This window comes from Pleurodeles waltl, chromosome 10 (assembly GCF_031143425.1).
Source record: "Pleurodeles waltl isolate 20211129_DDA chromosome 10, aPleWal1.hap1.20221129, whole genome shotgun sequence".
Classification (NCBI taxonomy): Eukaryota; Metazoa; Chordata; class Amphibia; order Caudata; family Salamandridae; genus Pleurodeles; species Pleurodeles waltl.
In genome coordinates, this window is record NC_090449.1 from 129693402 (window position 1) to 129714933 (window position 21532).

At 43.8% G+C, this 21532-nt stretch overlaps 1 protein-coding gene across 1 annotated transcript in view; it reads left to right on the forward strand.

Moving 5' to 3' along the window:
- The window catches only part of SDK1 (sidekick cell adhesion molecule 1), a 2061301-nt gene that overhangs the window by 1614789 nt on the left and 424980 nt on the right, over nt 1-21532 (forward strand). Inside the window, exons 26-27 of the mRNA XM_069209963.1 lie at nt 3422-3537; nt 14021-14210. Of these exons, the coding sequence (XP_069066064.1) occupies nt 3422-3537; nt 14021-14210 (306 nt within the window). The remainder of the gene's footprint in view (nt 1-3421; nt 3538-14020; nt 14211-21532) is intronic.

The window sequence follows — 21532 nt, forward strand, 5'->3', positions numbered from 1 at the left end:
AGACCCCTCTCCCTACTCCACAGAGATCTGACAGTGGTGACCCGTGTAATGCTTCTGAGCTGGGAAGGCCCCTTAGGAGAGGTGGAGATCAGAGGCATCTGGTGTCCAGTGGAATCAGTTGTGGACCATTTGCCAGGAAATAACAGCCTTCCTACAATTCCTCAAAGGGAGAATGGTACAGGTGCTCGCAGACAACGTTACTGAAAATGCCCTACTGTAACAAGCAGGGCAAAGTAGTATCTTGGATTCTGTGCCAGGAGGCTTGGCACCTCTGGATGTGGCCTGACCACCAGGGTTTTTTACAGGCGGTGCACCATCTGGTGAGATCTCTGAACTTCAAGGGAGAAGAGTTCATCCATCAGTGCCTAGTGGATCACAAATGGCAGGTGTACCTGGAGGTGGCATCAGTCCTATTACTCAAAAGGGGAGAACTTTGGCTCGATCTTTTCCGTACTGCAGAGAAAACACAATGTCAGCACTTTCACACATTAGCATTTCCAAAGCGTTCCTCCCTCAAGAGCACATTCCACCTAGAGTGGATCTCAAGAAATTCCCCATAGCTCTCCCACAAGTAATAAAAAAAGTTCAAGAACAACGGGGTCCAAGTTATCCTAGTTGTACAGAATTTAGAAAATAGAATATGATATCTAGAGCTACTGCTCATGAGCATCCGTTCAGGCTGCCTCTTTGGGAGGATCCGCTGTTGCAGCAGTTGTAACCGAACCTGCAGACAAGGCACCTCCATGATTGGAGATTGAGTAGCAACAGTTGACTGCCTTTGACCTTTTTCCCAAAGTCGTTGGTTGTCTTGACAGTCAGGCATTCGTTGACTAAAACTGTGTACAACTGTCACTGGGACAAGTGTGTGGTCTGGTGCGGGACCCATCAAATTGACCCAATTCAAGCCAAGCTTTCCGAAGTGTTGCTTTTCGCATTGTCCCTACGCCAACAAGGCTTTGCTTTGGGTACAGTTAAAGGGAGTATATGTTTCCTCTTTTTCTGTTCAGTGTGCCTCAGTGGGACATACATTTGGTTCTTACGTTGTTGGTGCAGTGTGATGTGACGAAACCTACCAGTGAGTGGGGATACTGCTGAAGATTTTCGAGATCCTGTCTGATGCCTTTGGGAATATTAAAAAGGTGAGGAATCTTCAGTTAGCTAGTCTCCACCAGATAATGCATAACTGGAGGTACTATCTTGGGCTTGACTGCAGGCAGTACTCTCTTCTGTGCAGCTATAAAATGTAAGTACATGAGTTTGTAATAAAGTGTACAGTCGTAGCCAGTGTTTTCAGTGGGGAAACGTAAGTGCCGTTTCACATCCAAATGAGCCTTAGACTAGGAATTATATTTGGGGCAGCACTAGGGGTGGGCTTAAGGTGCAGGCATTTAAAAAGATAGAAGGTCAGTGAATTGAGTACCATCAAAGTTGGCTTATAGTAGCAGCTGTTGTTTTCTGAATTTAACTGTTCAAGAAGTGTGATATTAAGCACGATGCATAAAAAGCAAAAAAATAATGTTAATAGTAAGAGGGAGAGAAAAGCAATACATTTATAGAGGTATCAGAGACAACTCCTGCCATCTGTTTCTCTCCCTGTTCTGCATTTCCCTCTACTGTCTCTCTTTACCTGTGTATTTGATTGAGACCAGCTGAAGATAATGAGGGGCACTGCTCTCCATCACCCATCCCACCCTGATCAGTGAGACACAACTTACTCTTTGCATCAACTTGAAGCACTGGTCGATATACTGCAGCATTAGAATAATAGATTAATAAGGTAGGATTTCCCTACAGACCAATCACTCCCTGCAATGGCTGAGTTCTTAGACAAGAAGAATTATCAGAGTTACAGACGGCAACACTTAACTATGGGCCTGTCACGTACAATGCAGTGTGTGGTTCTTTACTCCTTAAAGTACAAAAGTAGCTGCTTTCTACTTTGGTGTCAGATACATTCATAAGCAGGGCCTACTCAGGATCTAAATTGCCCCTGTGCTCCAAAAGCATCTCATACCATCGTACCAATGAGTATGCGCTGCAAAGAAAGCATGGAGGGTGGTTGCGGGGCAACTAACAGGCCTGCGGAGGCAAGAGTGATCTGGATTGAAAAAAACATACTGGCAAGTTTTTTTTTTCCTTTCAATGGGGCAGCCCCAATTAGTCCAGAAATCTAAATTCACCCCTACTCCTGTCCACCAGTCCCAGCCTTCACCTCACTTTCCCGGCACTTCCCCTCTAGCTCCTCCATTCCCTTCTAGGTGCTGCCCTTCTATATTTTTTAAGTTTTGAGTTCACTCAACTGAACCAACAGACAATCGGCGTCAATCCTGAGCTGTACTGCACCACTGACATCTCTTACCCGTGATAGCGATGCCAGTGTGCCCTGCATTTACAGCATGGACCCTCCCACCACCAACCAACTCCACTACTCTACCAGCCCATGGCAAGCCCCACAGTTTGCTTGCCTTCGCAGGTTGAGGTCTAAAGACGTTGATGCAGGGCTGGCGGGCCTGGGTTTTGGCACTGGTCACATTTGGCCATTGGTGGACTCCAAACAGAACACTTGCAACCATTCATCTGATGCAACACAGAAAAACACTCACACACATTCACCTCACACACGCACGCACACAATGCAGACTCAGCTGCACAGCATTTTGTACATTTACTTTGTAGATATTTTACTAACAAGTACATTCTGCTTGGTGGAGAACTCTTCCTGATGGCTGCTTCACTGTGTCTCTTCAAGTCGCACCTGCTTATACTGTCCTCAGTCACAGCCCCTCTTGGCCTGGCCACAATCAGGGGCACTCCTCACATCATCCTCCTGATTTCCTGTATCACACACCTAGAGTGTGATTAACTGTGCAGTGCCTATATTGATTCTACACTGTCAATCACAGAGTGTTGCGGGTCCTCTTTAACCTCTGACAGCCCTCAGGAAAGTAAAATGAGGGCTGCTGTATTCTCCAGCATCAACTCAGCATAGGGCTCTACTAAGGTTCGATGGACTTATGTTTGTTGGCAGCACCTGTTCTGTGCTCCGCTCCAACACATATCTAACCGTAGCCTGCTCCCTCTAGGAGTACAGGTACTCTCCTGGACCAAAGAGGAGTTCCAGTACTTGAAGTAGGAAAATCCAGAAGTGGTGGTACTCCATACCGGTGAGGGCTGGCCTATTTAAAGCACCGGTCCTAGCCTCTGTAGGACACACCCAACGAGTTTCGACCTGGCGCTAGCCATACAGTGACGTTTTCTGTTCTTAAGATTGTTGTAGCAGTAAACTTACACATATAAAATGGCAATAATTTACACTTAAGGGCTCCTTTTACAAAAGATCACATCATGTTGTGGCATGTAATCCTCTGTAGAGTTCTAAGCACATCCTCGCTATGAACTTGCATTGCTTTTCTAATTACAGTGCCGTCTGCGCCACCTGCAAATGTTACAGCAGAAGCAGTAAGCTCCACCCAGATCTTGCTGACATGGGCCGCCATACCAGAGCCAGAACAAAATGGACTAATTCTTGGATACAAGGTAAAAAGAGAAGCTCTTTCTTTGCTTTTGCCCTTCTAGTTGGTGGGAGGGATGTTGCTGTTGCTTCCGGCTGTGGTAGTTTAGTACAGCATGAAACTCATTAATAAGGCTTGACCTTGGTAGATGAAGTGAGCAGCCTCTTATTGAGGCCAATTGATAAACGTGACTGGTGTAACAGGGATACATGGCCATTGTTATACATTTTTACTGCAGGCTTGAGGTAAGCTAAGGCAATGGGAATCTATTTATTCATTCATTTACCCATACATACATACTTAGTGAGAAGCTATGACTCATGGACTAAGCCAAGGAAACTGGCAGCACTGCCCTGAATAAAACTGCATTATTGAAAACAAGGGTAGACTTAGAAAGTTTCCCCAAAGAGACACAATGAGATGGGGAGTGAGAAATGTACTACATTTTGTTACAAAGGTGAAATATAAGAACGCGTATTAATAATGAGGTGATCAGTAGATTATTATAAATATAAAAAATGTGATACAAGCAAAAATGTAATCGAATCAACAAGATGTTCTCCTAGAGCAGTCACTTAGTATGTATTGGAGAGTAAGAGAAAAGTTTTGAGTTGAGGTTACTCTCCTGGTGTTTGAAGTGGGGTTACGAGTTTGACCACTTAAGTGTTTTTATATCATAGTTTGTAATTAGGCGCTGGTATTTCAGCAGGTGCATGAAGAGTAGTAGTAGTTGTGCCTTATTTGTTTTGGGAGAGAATTTTTCATTTCAAGTGCATAAATCAGAGGCATATATATATACAGAAGATTCTTGTGTGTTGTTCCCTGACCCAAAGAAGTGCTAGAGTGAAGTCTCTTTGCTTCTGAGTCTCCATGTGTTGCCTGAGGTCTTTAGTTTTGTGGCAAAGTTTAATGTAGGTGAGTTGCAGTGGATGGGCTTACACTCCTCCATGCCAGAGTCTGTGAACTTGCATGGAAGGCATGGCACTTGGAATTACACGACTCAGCATCTTGGCTTGAGTAGTTTGAAGGTGAAGGTAAATCCCGTCGTGGAGAAAGGGACAGAGAGGAAAAAGCTGTGATGTGAGATGAGGCTGACTACCTGCCGGTTGATTCTACCGAGGCAAAGCGGTTTCAGATAAGGTAGGCCTGACAGCAAACCTAAGAAACAGATACCTTAAAAGTCACACCAAGCCTAAGTTTAAAAAAAAAATGGCAATACAATGGTTAAGAGGCTAACATTTTCTCAAAATAAACATATTAGTTCTTGTTTCAAATGCTTTTATCCATAAATGTCTTGTATCTAGCGTGCGGAATAAAGGGCAGCAACACACAAAGAACATTTATTGTGGAACCTGAAGGTAACAGTGCTGACTGAAGACACTGACACTGGGGAGAAATCAGATATCTAAGGTTGGACAGTACTTGAATAAGCTGGTGTTGCTGTATTTTTCAGATGTGCAGGCTAGTATTGCAACACCAGCTGTCCCCACCAGGGATATTCCCAATGTCCGAACAGACAATGTCAAGAAACCGTCTCTGAAGGTTCTGGAATCAGATTCTGGAGGGCAAAAAGTAGTAAAAAAATGATGATCCTAATCAAGCTTATAAAATGCCCCATGCTGAACACTATCAGTTATGTTAGGATAACATAGCTCCTATTCTGCCAGACTGTCCAGTTACCCTAAAATTAATTCAGATCAGTTTGCATGTAAAATGCAATATGGTGAAGAGTGGCCTCCTCTGTAAGGAATGTTTTTTCCCTCGAACTCCACCCACCATTGATCAGTTCAGTATAGCTCATATCCTTCCAAAACTTTCTGCTGGCACATCCTTAAGGTGGTCCAGCAGAAGAGGGTAGTCTGAAAGTCTTGTGTCGACCCCTTATTTCTAACGGTTAGTGAGGGTAAAGCTAGTCACCTGAAAATTTCAAGGCAGCATTTCCATGTCAGCACCTTACTTATCTTCTGGCTAGTGTATGTGTGTGTGTGTGTCCCCTTTGAATCTTCGCTGGTGATGCTTTCTGCAGTTCCATTGTGCGGTGTGAAGCACTTCCTTCAGATTGTGAGTACATCAGTAGTCACTAAGGACCTGTTTTAGAGTTTAACGGAACGGGTTACTCCATCACTAATGTGAAAAATATCCTGTACGTTGTACAAGGATCCCATAATAGCCTATGGCAATCCTAATACGTCGGACGGGCTATCCGTCACGTTTGTGATGGAGTAACATGTCCACCAAACTGTAAATCAGGCCCTAAGGTTGTCTAAGGCTCACCATTTCCCTTATGTTTTAAGTGAAAGATGAAAAATAGGTAATTCAACTGTGACTGCCCTTTTAATATTTTCAGACCAAACTGTTCTGCTGCGATAACGATCTTATTAGCTAGTTACAAGTGAGTTTAGGTTTAGTTCCTATTATATGTGTTCCTGTTATAGGTGGAGCAACCTTAGTTTATTAAAACATAGACAAGATTTGTTTTGTTACAGTGTGCATTCTGATCTACTTTATTTAAGGGTGCATGTAGATTTGATGATCATGAAAAATGAAGGACAGTGAAACAAAGTAGTTGCCCAGGTTTACATTGGTTGATCAAGCTGGGATTGAAACCAGGTGCTAGATGCATGAAAATAGGAATAGTGATTACCTAATTGTGATTTTTTTTTTGTGGGGAATCCCAGTTAGGAAATCGCTATTCCTCATGAATGAAACTCATTGAGTTGCATTTAGCGCATCTGAGTAGGTTGGAAATAGACCTACCTCATACATAATAATAGGGTAGGTTGCAATTTGCAACCCACTACCATTCGCCACCATCAGAGGGATGGTAGCCTGGGGAAAATAGTTATAAGGGGATTCCCTGAACAAATGAGTGTAGCTCAAACAGGGAATTAACCAATGTAGAGAAAACTACTAAGAGAGCTACTTAAGTATACATGAAGATATTATAATCTTCAAGAGAACAACAAAATAGTTGTAACTGATAATAACTAAATATGACTGACCAATTATAAACACATGATATCAGGCTGCTGTACTCAGGCAGTTACTCACAAATAGAATAGTCCTATTATATAGTTTTATATGAATTTTTTATTTGTATTATTCAATGGTAGTATAATCATAGAAAAATATATACATTATTTAATAAAAAACAGACGAAATACCTAAATCAGACATACCACAAGCACACTAGGCGAAACAAATGAAAAGAGGTGTCTTATATACAAGTGTAACATAGCACCAATAAAACTAGTCCTAATGACATAATAAGACAAAAACGATTCTTAATGGTGAAGATACATAGAATAAAGACTTCTAGTACATTAATATTGATAGTCTAATACACAAAAAGAGAAACAATGTTGACGTAGTTCTATCGAAGTGGTACCGTAGGGACCAAAAGGCCTACGCGCGTTTCAGTGTTTTATGGTATTGTGGGTCACCTTCTTCAGGGCCGTTCCCAATGGTACAGTTCAATAGTGGTCTAATCTTTGCAGCCAAATCTTCTGGTCAGTTTAATTTTAGATTTGTAGTGTATTGTTTGATAATGTAGTCAAGAAATCTGGTAAAAGGGAATATATGATAATTTATATGAATCATAGTGCTAGTTTCCTAGAGGTCACCTGTTTATATTTTACATGTGTGTCAATCAGGAGTGACATGCTGTTATATCAGGATAAGTGCCCAAGGAGTCTAAATGCACTTTAGGTAGTGAGATATTATGTTATGTTAGGGAACCTAAAATGACAAGTGTTAAATCAATAACGGTGATGCATCCTAAAGATAGTTAGAGAAACTGGTAGTTAGTATACTATAGTTGGAGGGTGCCTTACATTGTGCTGCCAGCATTCCTTGATTCCCTTCAGTGATTACATGCATCCTGGTGTGTGTTAAGTAATAGAGGTAATAAGTTCTAATAAAGTAAGACCTTACTTGAGGAGTCTTTTCTAGCATTTTTGTGAAACAATAGCTTTTCCGGCCGTTTCTATTTCACTACAAGGTGTGATGATGCCAGTTATTATACAAGAAGCGGAGCTGAATAAATAGATAGCAAAGACCACATGATAGATAAATAAATAAGTAAGTAGATGAATTGGATCTTAGTGGTGTAATAAATATAAGTTACTGCTATTGTTTGTAAATACTGAAATTCACCTGGATATTGGCTGGTAGTAGCTGAGAAAATTAAATTAAGTCCATATAATCGATGTTTATGGGTTCTCAAACTCATAGCAATACCGGGAGTGAATCCAGAATTTGTGTGTCTGAAAATGATAAAAGAGGCTATTACAAATTAAATTAAGAAAGAGGGCAAAAGTAGTTAGGCTCCGTATTATAGGCCACTCAAATCATTTACTCAAATAGTGAGATGGAATAAGTATAATGCAAGGGCAGTGAGAAAAGAAATAAGATGAATACTTTACCGAAATACCGATCGCGACGTTCGAGTGCTCCGCATCTGCTGACTAGAGTCAGCCGCCGCTGTACATAAACGTTCTTATACGGCTACAAAATAGTATTCCTAGTAGCACTGGGCCGCCGACTTGCAAGATAGTTGGGCAGTCTAAAGCGGGCGCCATATTGAAAGTATACCGACGGCGCGAACAGAAACTGAACAAGCTATTCATTGATATATTGTACTCTATTTAATATAGATGCAAGGGAAGTCAAAATCAAACATAAATAATGTCTAAGGACTATGGGTAAATAGGGATACGTCACTTATAGATCGAGTGGACAACAGATGGAACCCAACTGTGGACTCGATTTCCAACTAGCTCTATGTTTGTGATTGAAAGGACAGAAGTTATTTTTGGTTCAGATGGTTCTGTAAAATACTTGCTTAGATCTAATTAAATGGATATTAATGTCTGGCAAAGTACCTAACAGAGAATATCTATCAGCATATAGAAGAAAGAGAGGGTATAGGAGTGGAAATAAGGATAGAAATAAAGATAAAAATGAAATAGAAATTGAACATAAATATAGAAATGGAAATAAGAATGAAGATAGAAATAACCATGGTAAAGATATACAAACCTATAGAAAAAAAGAAGACTAGGAAAAAATCTTAAAGTTTATTGATAAAAGTACTATTTTAGAATACAGATACTTACCAATGAGAGTTTGGCTTATGTGATAGCATTTTCCCAGGGGATGTACTCGTTCAATCCCTTTTCACAGCTGTCTAATGTAAAAATCCAGTAGACTTCTCTCTTTTTCCAGATTTTATGGTCCTCCATCTGTCCATAGTTCTTATTTCTTTCTAGGACAGTCCAGGAGAGGTCCTCGATTTTATGTCCATGCTGTTTCCAGTGTGTAACCAAAGGGGCACTCTCTTTGTCATTTCGAATATTGGAAATGTGCTCCAATATTCTAACTTTGATTTCCCTTCCTGTTTCTCCTACATATAGGAGGGGGCACGGACACCTGATTAAATAGATACAATTAGCTGTTTTGCAATTCGTCATCTCCGATAGTTGAAAGTTAGTACCTTTCCACGGGAATACATTGCCCACGATGGCTCTAGGGCAAGCCTTGCAATTACCACATTTATGGTTGCCTGTGATAGGTCGATTCCCATATATGGACTTCTGACAAAAGGTCTCATTTTTAGGTAGACTAGCTCTCACTAGTTTGTTCGAGATATTTTGGTTTTTCCTGAAAGATAGCAGAGTGCGTTCTAATGGTGTTTGGTTCGAACCGATGTTAAGAATATGCCAAATGGCAAGAATAATTTTCCTAATTTTTTCATTTAGGTTTGAGTGTTGGATTACACAAACTATGGAAGGTGTGGATTTTTTATTTTGTTTCTCGAACATACTAGTCCTATTGTAGTATTTTGCTCTTTTGTAGGAGTCTCTAATCAGTTTTCTAGGATATCCTCGTAGAAGAAATTTGTGTTGCAAAATGTTTGCATGGTGTTCAAAATCACTCAAGCTAGAGCAGTTTCTACGGACCTGTAGGAATTGGCTAAAGGGTATCCCTTGTTTTTGACAGGTAGGTTGGAAGCTATTATAAGGCAATATAGTATTTCTGGCTGTTGGTTTAGTGAACAGTGACATCTCAAGTTGGGAGTTGTTATGGCCAATCCAAATGCCTAGAAATTCAACTTTGTTTCTACTAATATGGATGGTGAACTTGAGATTGGGATCACATAAGTTGATCCACTGACTGAATTCTATTAATGCATCTTCCTCCCCTGTCCAGATGAAGAAGATATCATCGATGAAACGTGACCAAAAATGGAAATTTCCGTAAAATGGTGCCATCTCATTGTAAATATGGGTTTCCTCGAAGAAGCCTACATAGATATTGGCTACACTTGGGGCACAGGCAGCCCCCATGCTGACTCCTTTCTTTTGCTGATATGTCTGACCATTAAATTAAAAAAAAAATTCTCGTAGGACAATGTTGAGACACTGTAGAATGAAGGAAGAATGTTCTGTATTACCTTCTTTCTCAAAGAGGCGGGCAACTGCTAGCCATGCCTCTTTCTGCAGAATGTTGGTATATAGTGCCTCAATGTCCATTGTTACTAGTAGTTGTGTAGTCGAATTGAAGGGGACACCTTCTAGTTTGGCAATAATGTGGCTGGGGTCTCGAATAAAAGCTGGAAGTAGGGCCACTCGAGGGTTCAGGAATTTCTCCACATATTTAGATAAAGGTTCTGTCAACGCCCCTACAGTGGAGACTATAGGTCTCATTGGGGGATCTGTCTTGTTTTTATGTATTTTAGGGACTCCGTAGAACACAGGGGTCCTAGTTTTTGCTGGATTAAGGTATTGGAATTCTTGTTGGCATATGATTCCATTACCTAAAGCTTCAACACCTTTTTTGGTTATCTCTCCGCTGACTCGTTCATGCCAATTATTCCCTGTTTTCTGGTAATATTCTGATTCATTTAACATAGTTTGGATCTTAGATTTATAGATTTCAGTGTCTAACAGTAATATGCCCCCTCCTTTGTCACACGGTTTAACTGTGATATGTTTGTCTTTTTGTAATCTTTGTAAGGCTTGATGTTCTCCTTGATTTAAATTGAAGAAGGGTCTTGGAGCAGATTTCAACAGAGATTGAATCTTATTAGACACTATGGCCCTCATTCTGACCCTGGCGGTCCTAAACCACCAGGGCCGCGGGCAACGGAAGCACCGCCAACAGGCTGGCGGTGCTTCATTGCCCATTCGCCGCGGTCAGAAAAGGGGATCCGGCGGTTTCCCGCCGGGATACCCCTGGCAGGGCTGAACCTCCATGGCGGCGCTGCAAGCAGCGCCGCCATGGGGATTCCGACCCCCTTCCCGCCAGCCTGTTTCTGGCGGTTTTCACCACCAGTAACAGGATGGCGGGAACGGGTGTCGTGGGGCCCCCTAACAGGGCCCCAGCATGATTTTCACTGTCTGCATAGCAGACAGTGAAAATCGCGACGGGTGCAACTGCACCCGTCGCACCCCTGCAACACCGCCGGCTCCATTCGGAGCCGGCCTCTGTGTTGCAGGGCCTTTCCCGCTGGGCCGGCGGGCGCTCCTTTGGCGGGGAGCGGCCAAATGGCGGTGACCGCATGGCGGGCGGCTACTGCGGCCCGCCGCGGTCAGAATGACCGCCTATATTTTCAAAGATTTTGACTTCAGGGCCTACCATATCAAGGTGGGGAGTGAAGGTAGAAGTAGGTTTTAGTCCAGATAGATTTAATTCCCTGGTGTCTATTTTGCCTTCGAAGTATCTGGACAGCCTGATTCTTCGAAAGAAAGCATGAAGGTCAGAGAGAAGATCAAATTTGTTAATGGAAGTAGTAGGGATGAATGACAGCCCTTTCTTTAATAAAGACTCAGTATCTGTGTCCATAGGAGAAGTTCTTAAATTAAAAACTGGTACTGCTTTTAATCCCTCCCATATTGTTGTCTCCTGGTTTGTAGGGTATGTGGAGGATTGTCCGTATTCTGGAATCTGCCTCGCTGGTAATTCCTGTATCTCATTCGGGGTCTTCCTCCTCTGGATAAAAAATGGTTCGAACGACTGGGGCCTTCATTAGGGCCTACCCTTGTATTGTATTGTTCAAACTGGTTGGAAGTTGCTTCCCCCTCAGATTCTGAGGTATCAGAGAAGGTAACAATTTTCTTGTTCGTCCAGTATTGTCGGTCTTGGTCTGGTACATTTTGTTGTTGATTCGCATAATATCGGTCTGATAAATACGGGTATGCTCGTTCTTTAGTGAGCCATCTAATATCATTTCTAAGCTTGTCTGTCTTTCTCTTGACTAGATATAAATTAAATGATTCAAGTTCTTGGTTGATGGTCTCTATCTGTTTCTTCACTTCCTGTACGGAGTCTTGTGTTTTCAGTTCTTCTTCTAATGACTGAACTTCTTTCATAAGAGTTTCCATCAGTTCTCTCGCGGTCTCTATTATAAGGATCATCCAATCCCGAGAACAGCGATTGGAGATCAAGGACCATTTCTCTAGAAATTGTTGAATCTCTACAAAGAGGCCTGGGATGTTTCTCACTCTTAGTCCTGTGGGAATAATCCCTGCTCGAAGGTACTCTAAGATGTATTCTGCATGTAGTTCTGTGCGTTGGTTTTTTTCTTTAGTTCTAATAGTTTGAACCAGCCTTCTTTAGGTTGATTCGAAGAGATGGATGTCCCTGTACCTGATCTTGGTTGGTCTAATAGTTTGGCTAGATCTTCCTCACTGAATCCAAATGTTTTAATAGACTCCATAATTGGATCTAAACTGAAATCAAAAAAAATTAATTCCTCTCTATTACCTTTCCAGACTTTTTCTCTAGGTATAGGGTGAAAATCACAGTGAAATGGTGAAACAGATGTAATGTGGATGGTGGACAGATGGGAAGAAGTACTCTTTCATATACCCACTACTTAATTCCTACAAAGTGTATGTCTCATGCAGATAACATTCAATAAAAGATAAAATTGCCAAGGAGACTACTAGGGCTAGCACATATGCAAAATAATGTTTTTTTAAAAAATATATATAGAGGATATATACAATATAAAATGACTACAAAAGCAAACCACTACAAACCAGACTAATGAAAGACAAAAATATAATAATCCAAAAACCCCAATGACAAAGCGTCGTAACCTAAGGAAAATAGTTATAAGGGGATTCCCTGAACAAATGAGTGTAGCTCAAACAGGGAATTAACCAATGTAGCGAAAACTACTAAGAGAGCTACTTAAGTATACATGAAGATATTATAATCTTCAAGAGAACAACAAAATAGTTGTAACTGATAATAACTAAATATGACTGACCAATTATAAACACATGATATCAGGCTGCTGTACTCAGGCAGTTACTCACAAATAGAATAGATAGTCCTATTATATAGTTTTATATGAATTTTTTATTTGTATTATTCAATGGTAGTACAATCATAGAAAAATATATACATTATTTCATAAAAAACAGACGAAATACCTAAATCAGACATACCACAAGCACACTAGGCGAAACAAATGAAAAGAGGTGGATGATGATGATTTTAATAGCATTAATTTCGTGAATCTGCATATCTGTGAAAAAGCAGTGCCTTGTCTCTGGAACAAGGGGCTGTCGTTTTTCTTAGACAGTATGGGGGTGATTCTGACCCCGGCGGTTCACTACCGCCGGGGCCAGGGTCGGCGGGAGCACCGCCAACAGGCTGGCGGTGCCCCGCAGGGCATTCTGACCGCGGCGGTTTGGCCGCGGTCAGAAAGGGAAAACCGGCGGTCTCCCGCCGGTTTTCCGCCGCCATGGGGGATTCTGACAGGAACAGGATGGCGGTATGGGTTGTCGTGGGGCCCCTGGGGGCCCCACATTGTATTTCAGTGTCTGCATTGCAGACACTGAAATACGCGACGGGTGCCACTGCACCCGTCTCACCTTCCCACTCCGCCGGCTCAATTCTGAGCCGGCGTCCTCGTGGGAAGGCTCTTTTGCACTGGGTTGGCGGGCGGCCTTTTGGCGGCCGCCCGCCAGCCCAGTGCAAAAGCCAGAATCACTGCAGCGGTCTTATGACCGCGGAGCGGTGTTCTGGAGGGGGGAACTCTGGCGGGCGGCCTCCGCCGCCCGTCAGGGTCAGAATGACCCCCTATCTTTTGCAGTGAAATGCTTTATAAAACAAAACAATCATGGTTTCATTAATAAGCACTGCAAACGCGCATGTATCTGTTTTTCCATACGATCTGGAAACTTCCAAGTGCCTGTGATTATCCTTATATTTTTATCTTGATGGGCTGTATATGAAATGATTGGTTGTGCTAAGGCAGGATATCAGTTAATACCTACTTGTTCTTTATATTGTTTGGATTACCTGGTGGTCTATGGCTGTGGGCTTGAGCCTGTGTAGTACAAAGTACTCTTGGTATGAATTGTCGTAACCGTTTGTGTTACGGTAAGAGCTCGGTACTGTAATTTGTACAAACTGCTTAAAAATATGTCTTGCCTTTATTCTGCATCTGCCATCATGTTTTAATAACTCTGCCTTGTATGGTCTGTGCGCAGGTGTTGTACAAAGAGAAAGGGTTGGAGCTGGAAACTGACAGCCACATAGTGCGTGGGAACCAAACCCTCTCAGTCCTCCTGATGAACTTGCGGAAGTATGTGATTTATGAGATCCAAGTGCTGGCCTTCACAAGGATCGGGGACGGTGTTCCCAGTTCCCCTCCAATAATGGAAAGAACCAAGGATGACGGTAAGCTTGTGTTGAGTGAGATAGCAAAAGATTGTGCTGTAATATTTAGTATATTGCATTGCAGCTGCCCTACTCTACACTCCAATCACATTACCCAAAACAGTGCATTCCTCTATTGGACTTCTTCACAGTCCTACTTGTGGGAGCCTCAAAGCAGCCAAGTTGACCACCAACTTTGTTGGTGAAGCTATTGGATGAAATAGCTCATCAGTGCACCTGGTATACAGGCCTGTCTCTGCTTCAATGCATTTTTCCCTTGACGCTTCTATGCACTGTTCTCTTCCAGCAGACCAACTCTAATTTGTCAAACTGCTTTTATTCGTTTTCAGCATTACTCACCAAGCAGTCATGGTATACACATCATAAGGCCCTTACCCCGAATTAAGCTAATTGCAGACACAGTTTCAGAATTATAAATAGGCCTTTAAAGTATACATATATCTAACTGGAAAGTAAAGATAGGAAACTTCCATGAATTTTCTAGATTGTGTATTTCTGGTGAGATAATACGAAATACAAACTTATATTAAAGGGTTGAACATATAGAGGAGAACCAATATAACCTGCATGGTTAGTATGTAATCAGCTAGGCAATAGAGGGTTTTTCCGGGAATCATGGGGAGGTACATTTCAGCGGGGGATCGGGGTGCTGTACGACAGTGCCATGGGAGCCTCCTATATGTGGCAGAGATGGCGGGTTCTACTTTGGGTGGGGCACGAGAAAAGAGGGAGTCCCTTCAAAAGGTAGTACACTAAGGGACCCCATTTATATTCAGACTTTTTCCTAGTGCCGACTAGAACATCAGTCAAGCGCTTCACTGTAAGCACACGCCATTGGTGTGCATGCCATTGGGGCATTGATGGTGCTTCGGGTGTTTTTCAGGCTGATGCTAGGGTCATCTTAGCAACGCTCAGGCACAGCCAGAGGATCGATTGATCCCCCTGCGTTTGATATTTAAGGGACAGGTCCCTGAGCCCCAAAAGAACATTTTCTGGAGCTGAAGAGACAGAATAGCCCACTATCCTTTATCTGTGCTAGGATCTCCTTCTTGTAAGGACGAATCGTTGGGTAGTCCCACCAGATATGGTAGAAATCACCTAGTAACCCACATCCCGTCCAACATCTGTCTGTGGTGTTTGGGAAGTTTTTCGGGATACAAATACCAGTCACAGATGAGTTTGTAATGGGCTTCACGTAATCCCAGTGGTTGAGTAAATCTGTAAATATCATGCCATAGGTTACGCAATTGCCGCGTGTAAGGAAATGCCTCCTTGGCATGGTTACCCCCTGACTTTTTGCCTTTGCTGATGCTATGTTTTGAATTGAAAGTGTGCTGAGGCCTGCTAACCAGGCCCCAGCACCAGTGTTCTTTCCCTAACCTGTACTTTTGATTCCACAATTGGCACTCCCTGGCATCCAGATAAGTCCCTTGTAAGTGGTACCCCTGGTACCAAGGGCCCTGATGCCAAGGAAGGTCTCTTAAGGGCTGCAGCATGTCTTATGCCACCCTGGAGACCCCTCACTCAGCACAGACACCCTGCTTGCCGGCTTGTGTGTGCTGGTGAGAACAAAACGAGTAAGTCGACATGGCACTCCCCTCAGGGTGCCATGCCAGCCTCTCACTGCCTATGCAGGTATAGATAAGTCACCCCTCTAGCAGGCCTTACAGCCCTAAGGCAGGGTGCACTATACCATAGGTGAGGGCACCAGTGCATGAGCACTGTGCCCCTACAGTGTCTAAACAAAACCTTAGACATTGTAAGTGCAGGGTAGCCATAAGAGTATATGGTCTGGGAGTCTGTTTCACACGAACTCCACAGCACCATAATGGCTACACTGAAAACTGGGAAGTTTGGTATCAAACTTCTCAGCACAATAAATGCACACTGATGCCAGTGCACATTTTATTGTAAAATACACCCCAGAGGGCACCTTAGAGGTGCCCCCTGAAACCCTAACCGACTATCTGTGTAGGCTGACTGGTTCCAGCAGCCTGCCACAACCGAGACATGTTGCTGGCCCCATGGGGAGACTGCCTTTGTCACTCTGAGGCCAGTAACAAAGCCTGCACTGGGTGGAGATGCTAACACCTCCCCCAGGCAGGAGCTGTCACACCTGGCGGTGAGCCTCAAAGGCTCACCTCTTTGTGCCAGCACCGCAGGACACTCCAGCTAGTGGAGTTGCCCGCCCCCTCCGGCCACGCCCCCCACTTTTGGCGGCAAGGCCGGAGAAAATAATGAGAATAACAAGGAGGAGTCACTGGCCAGTCAGGACAGCCCCTAAGGTGTCCTGAGCTGAAGTGACTCTAACTTTTAGAAATCCTCCATCTTGCAGATGGAGGATTCCCCCAATAGGATTAGGGATGTGTCCCCCTCCCCTTGGGAGGAGGCACAAAGAGGGTGTACCCACCCTCAGGGCTAGTAGCCATTGGCTACTAACCCCCCAGACCTAAACACGCCCTTAAATTTAGTATTTAAGGGCTTCCCTGAACCTAAGACTTTAGATTCCTGAAACTACAAGAAGAAAAAGACTGCTGAGCTGAAAAACCCCTGCAGAGGAAGACCAGAAGACACCAACCGCTTTGGCCCCAGACTTACCGGCCTGTCTCCTGCCTTCCAAAGAAACCTGCTCCAGCGACGCTTTCCAAGGGACCAGCGACCTCTGAATCCTCTGAGGACTGCCCTGCTTCAAGAAAGACAAGAAACTCCCGAGGACAGCGGCACTGCTCCAAAAGAACTGCAACTTTGTTTCAAGGAGCAGATTTAAAGACCCCTGCAACTCCCCGAAAGAAGCGTGAGACTTGCAACACTGCACCCGGCGACCCCGACTCGACTGGTGGAGAACCAACACCTCAGGGAGGACCCTCCGGCGACTCCGAGACTGTGAGTAACCAAAGTTGTCCCCCCTGAGCCCCCACAGCGACGCCTGCAGAGGGAATCCCGAGGCTCCCCCTGACCGCGACTGCCTGAACTCCATTTCCCGACGGCTGGAAAAGACCCTGCACCCGCAGCCCCCAGCACCTAAAGGAACAGAACTCCTGTGCAGGAGTGACCCCCAGGAAGCCCTCTCCCTTGTCCAGGTGGTGGCTACCCCGAGGAGCCCCCCCCCCTTGCCTGCCTGCAACGCTGAAGAGATCCCTTGGTCTCTCATTGATTTACATTGAAAACCCAACGCTTGTTTCTACACTGCACCCGGCCGCCACAGTGCCGCTGAGGGTGTACTTTTTGTGTGAACTTGTGTCCCCCCCCGGTGCCCTACAAAACCCCCCTGGTCTGCCCTCCGAAGACGCGGTACTTACCTGCTGGCAGACTGGAACCGGGGCACCCCCTTCTCTCCATTGAAGCCTATGTGGTTTGGGCACCTCTTTGACCTTTGCACCTGACCGGCCCTGAGCTGCTGGTGTGATAACTTTGGGGTTGCTCTGAACCCCCAACGGTGGGCTACCTTGGACCCAAAACTGAAACCTGTAAGTGACTTACTTACCTGTTAAAACTAACATCACTTTACCTCCCCCAGGAACTGTGAAAATTGCACTGTGTCCACTTTTAAAACAGCTTATTGTGTTTTATGTGAAAAGTATACATGCTAATGTAATGATTCTAAGTTCCCAAAGTACTTACCTGCAATACCTTTCAAATGAGATATTACATGTAGAATTTGAACCTGTGGTTCTTTAAATAAACTAAGAAAATATATTTTTCTATAACAAAACCTATTGGCTGGATTTGTCTCTGAGTGTGTGTTCCTCATTTATTGCCTGTGTGTATGTACAACAAATGCTTAACACTACTCCTTGGATAAGCCTACTGCTCGACCACACTACCACAAAATAGAGCATTAGTATTATCTCTTTTTGCCACTATCTTACCTCTAAGGGGAACCCTTGGACTCTGTACATGCTATTCCTTACTTTGAAATAGCACATACAGAGCCAACTTCCTACACCGCGCCTCAATTCTGATCCCCAGCATTTGTTCCCAGAATGTGACATGTCGTGAGATGAGGGTGAGTGTGGTGGATCTCAAGAGAGAGTAGAGAAAGAAAAGGCTTCCCCTGGTATTCCTGCTTTCTGCACAAATTGCTAAATGGGTAGGGTGTCTATAGTGGCAGCCTGTCTTGCATCAGGCTGGAGAACCCAGTGTTTTAATTGGGTGTTATGATATGCTTCTGAGGTAGGTAAATTAAAGTCTCTGCAGCAGTTCTCAAATGTTAAAATGTCCCCCCCGGAACATGTTCGAAATGGTAAGGCATCCCCACTCCCTTCACTTATCAAAGGGGCCTCGTAGGAAAACAGGAGGGAAAGCTGGGTTGAAATGAATAGGTGTGTAGGGGGAGGGGAAGGCCGTAAGCTAATTTGTTTTGGTCACCATGTCCCAGATCTTCATTGTGGTGGCTATGGGGGTGCTTAGTGGCCATTGCGTGGACGGTCATCTTTAGGCTTCCAAAAGATGTCCCAAATGGTCCTACCCACTATCACCCGATCCATGTGTAGCCAGTGTTTGTCTGATTCCCTTACAGACCATTCATACATGACTCAGAGTTGGGCTTCTCTATAATAGAACGCAATATCTGGGAATCCCAGGCCTCCCTCTTCTTTTGGAGGTGTCAAGAAGCGATACACGAGCCTGGCCCTCCGGTTCTGCCATATAAATGCAATATTCAGGGAGCTTATGTTAGTAAAAAAGTATCTACCTCAATCGGGAGTCCGTGGAACAAGTACAAAATATGAGGAAGCACTAATATTTTAAGGGCGTTGATACGACCTTGCCAGGTTAAATATAGTGGGGCCCATCATTTCAAGTCCAGTTTAAATTGTTGCAACAGTTTTACCTAGCTTTACACAAGTCGTCACCTTGGGTGTGAGTCTTATCCATAGATATGTAATGTCCTTCGCTAACTGGAAGGGGAAGATACAAACCAAGTCCTCGATTTCTGTAGGGGAGCCCTTCAAATTAAGCATGAAAGATTTATGTAACTTTATACGGAAGCCGGCAACGAGTTTATAGCGCTGGAGTTCGACTTGTAGAGCCACCAGAGAGGATCAGGGGAGATAAGGGAAAGCAAGATGTCATCTGCAAATAATTAAATTCTGTGTACATCGGATCCAAAGGGGATCTCCTGAATAAAAGGAGTAGCTCTTATCCTTGCTGCCAGGGCATTTAAATCTGAGGCCGAATAGTGAAGGGGAAAGGAAGCATCAATGTCCCGTACCCGGAGTATGAGTAAAAAAGTCAGATGCTGTCCCGTTCACCATAGTTAGCTTGTATCATAACAATGAAGCCATCGTTAAATCCAAACTGACGTAGTGTGTGAGACAAAAATGTCCAGTCCACCCTATCAAAGGCCTTTTCGGCGTCCAACATCAGTAGGATCGCCAGAATAGATTTCTTTGTCGCTTTCTCTGTGCCGTAGGTTGTCATGGGTTTGGGGCCCTGCGAAGAAGCAAGACTGATCCGGGTGAATCAGATCTGGCATTATGTTCTCCAATCTGTGAGCAGGAATTTTAGCGTAGAGTTTTGCTTCTAGATTGGGACTGTTTGGCAGTATAAAGCACAGAAATCTGGGTTTTCCCCCCAGTTTCAGGATAACCGATATTAGGTCCTCGTCCATTATGGGAGTAACACCCTGGAGATCTGCTATATGGTTTAAAAGTTCTGTCAGGTGGGGAACTAGATCTGTGCTAAAAGTCCTATAGAAATGCGCATCAAAACAGTCAGGGCCGGGGGGCTTTATGAAGTTTAAGAGTCTCTAAAGCTTGCTGCACCTCTTTTGATGCAATGGGGACAGTTTGTGGTAGATTGATGCCAACTAGGTAGGCAAGCTGCTCTCTGTCGTCTCTGGAGAAAGATGTATAAAGTTTTTATATAGAAATCTTGTAATGCACGGGCCTTCCCTTCTTCTGTGTTATGCAGCACCCTTGCCTCGTCATACATCTGCGTGATATAAGTTTTTGCTTGCTTACTATGTAACAGCCTCGCTAACAGGGAGCCTACTTTGTTTGCCTCTCTCATAAATGGTTTGTTTTAGCCGCAAGAGGGATAGTTACACTTTTTTAGCATATATTGCTTTAACTTTCACCCAGAGGGCTGTGACTTTCCTCTGTAGGCTAAGGGTGGGTGCTGCTTTGTTGGCTTTCAAGAGTTCAGCTTCAAGGATTTCTCTCCCTCTCCTCGACCTCTTCTGGGTTAGGGCAGTCATAGGTGATATACATTTTCCCTGAATGACCGCCTTCAAAGGTGCCCGAGGTCAGGGAAGAATCAGTGTCTCCATTCTTATTTAGCTGAAAAATTCTCTAATTGCCATGCGAAGTTCTGGTCGAAGCAAGGGGTCCCCTCGTAAGTATATTAAGGAAGTACCATCTGTGATAAGATGACTGTGGAGTGCGCCAATGAAGGACAAGTTCTAGGGGAGCATGATCCGAGATGGTAATAGCATGAATGGTAGAGGTCAAAATAGAGTGTTTTAAGTGGTGGCTTATGAACACATGGTCTAATCTAGAGTGGATTCTATGGGTGTGAGAGAAGAAGGTATAGCCTTGCATGTCAGGGTTCATTACTCTCTAGGCATCTACCAGGCCCAAAAGGTGTAAAAATCCTTTTAATGGTTTTAGGGAACAGTCCAGTTGGGGCTCTGTGTGGGTGTGTGCTGTCCAGGCTTGGATCCAATATTAAGTTGAAGTCTCCCAGCAGTATGATAGCACCCTCCACAAAGCCACCCAGTGAGAAAATAGAGGAGCTGAGGAACTCTGCTTTGCCGGTTTTAGGGGCATAAATGGTGGCAATTATGCAGGGGCGGCCATCAATAGGCCCGTTAGCCATCAAAAGCCTCCCTTCTTTATCCAACTTGCAATTGATAAGGTGGAAGTTGACCATGGACTGCAAAAGGAGTGTGACTCCGTTGTGTTTTGTGCTTGCAGAAGAGGAATAGATAAGGGGTATGATCCATGGCATAGTCTGTGTGCTTCAGTACGTTTAAGGTGGGTATTTCTGGAGCGTAATAATGTCAATGCACGTATCAAGCGCATATTTCCAGATCTTGGAGCATTTGTGGGGGAAGTTGAGCCCCTTAACGTTCCATGTTAAGGTATTTAATACCATCTGGGTATATAATAAAAAAATGCTAAGCTGCTCTCCCTACGAAAAGTGCAATAGAGAGTCTAGTACATTTCTCCCCCACCCTCCCTCCAGCCCCATATTTAGTCAATCTACGCCTGACCAGATTTCCCTCCCTCCAAAAGAATATGTTCCGCCATGCAGAATAACAATGATCGAATAAGAAAACAAGGACACAGGGGATACACTCCTTCCTACCCCCTTAATTT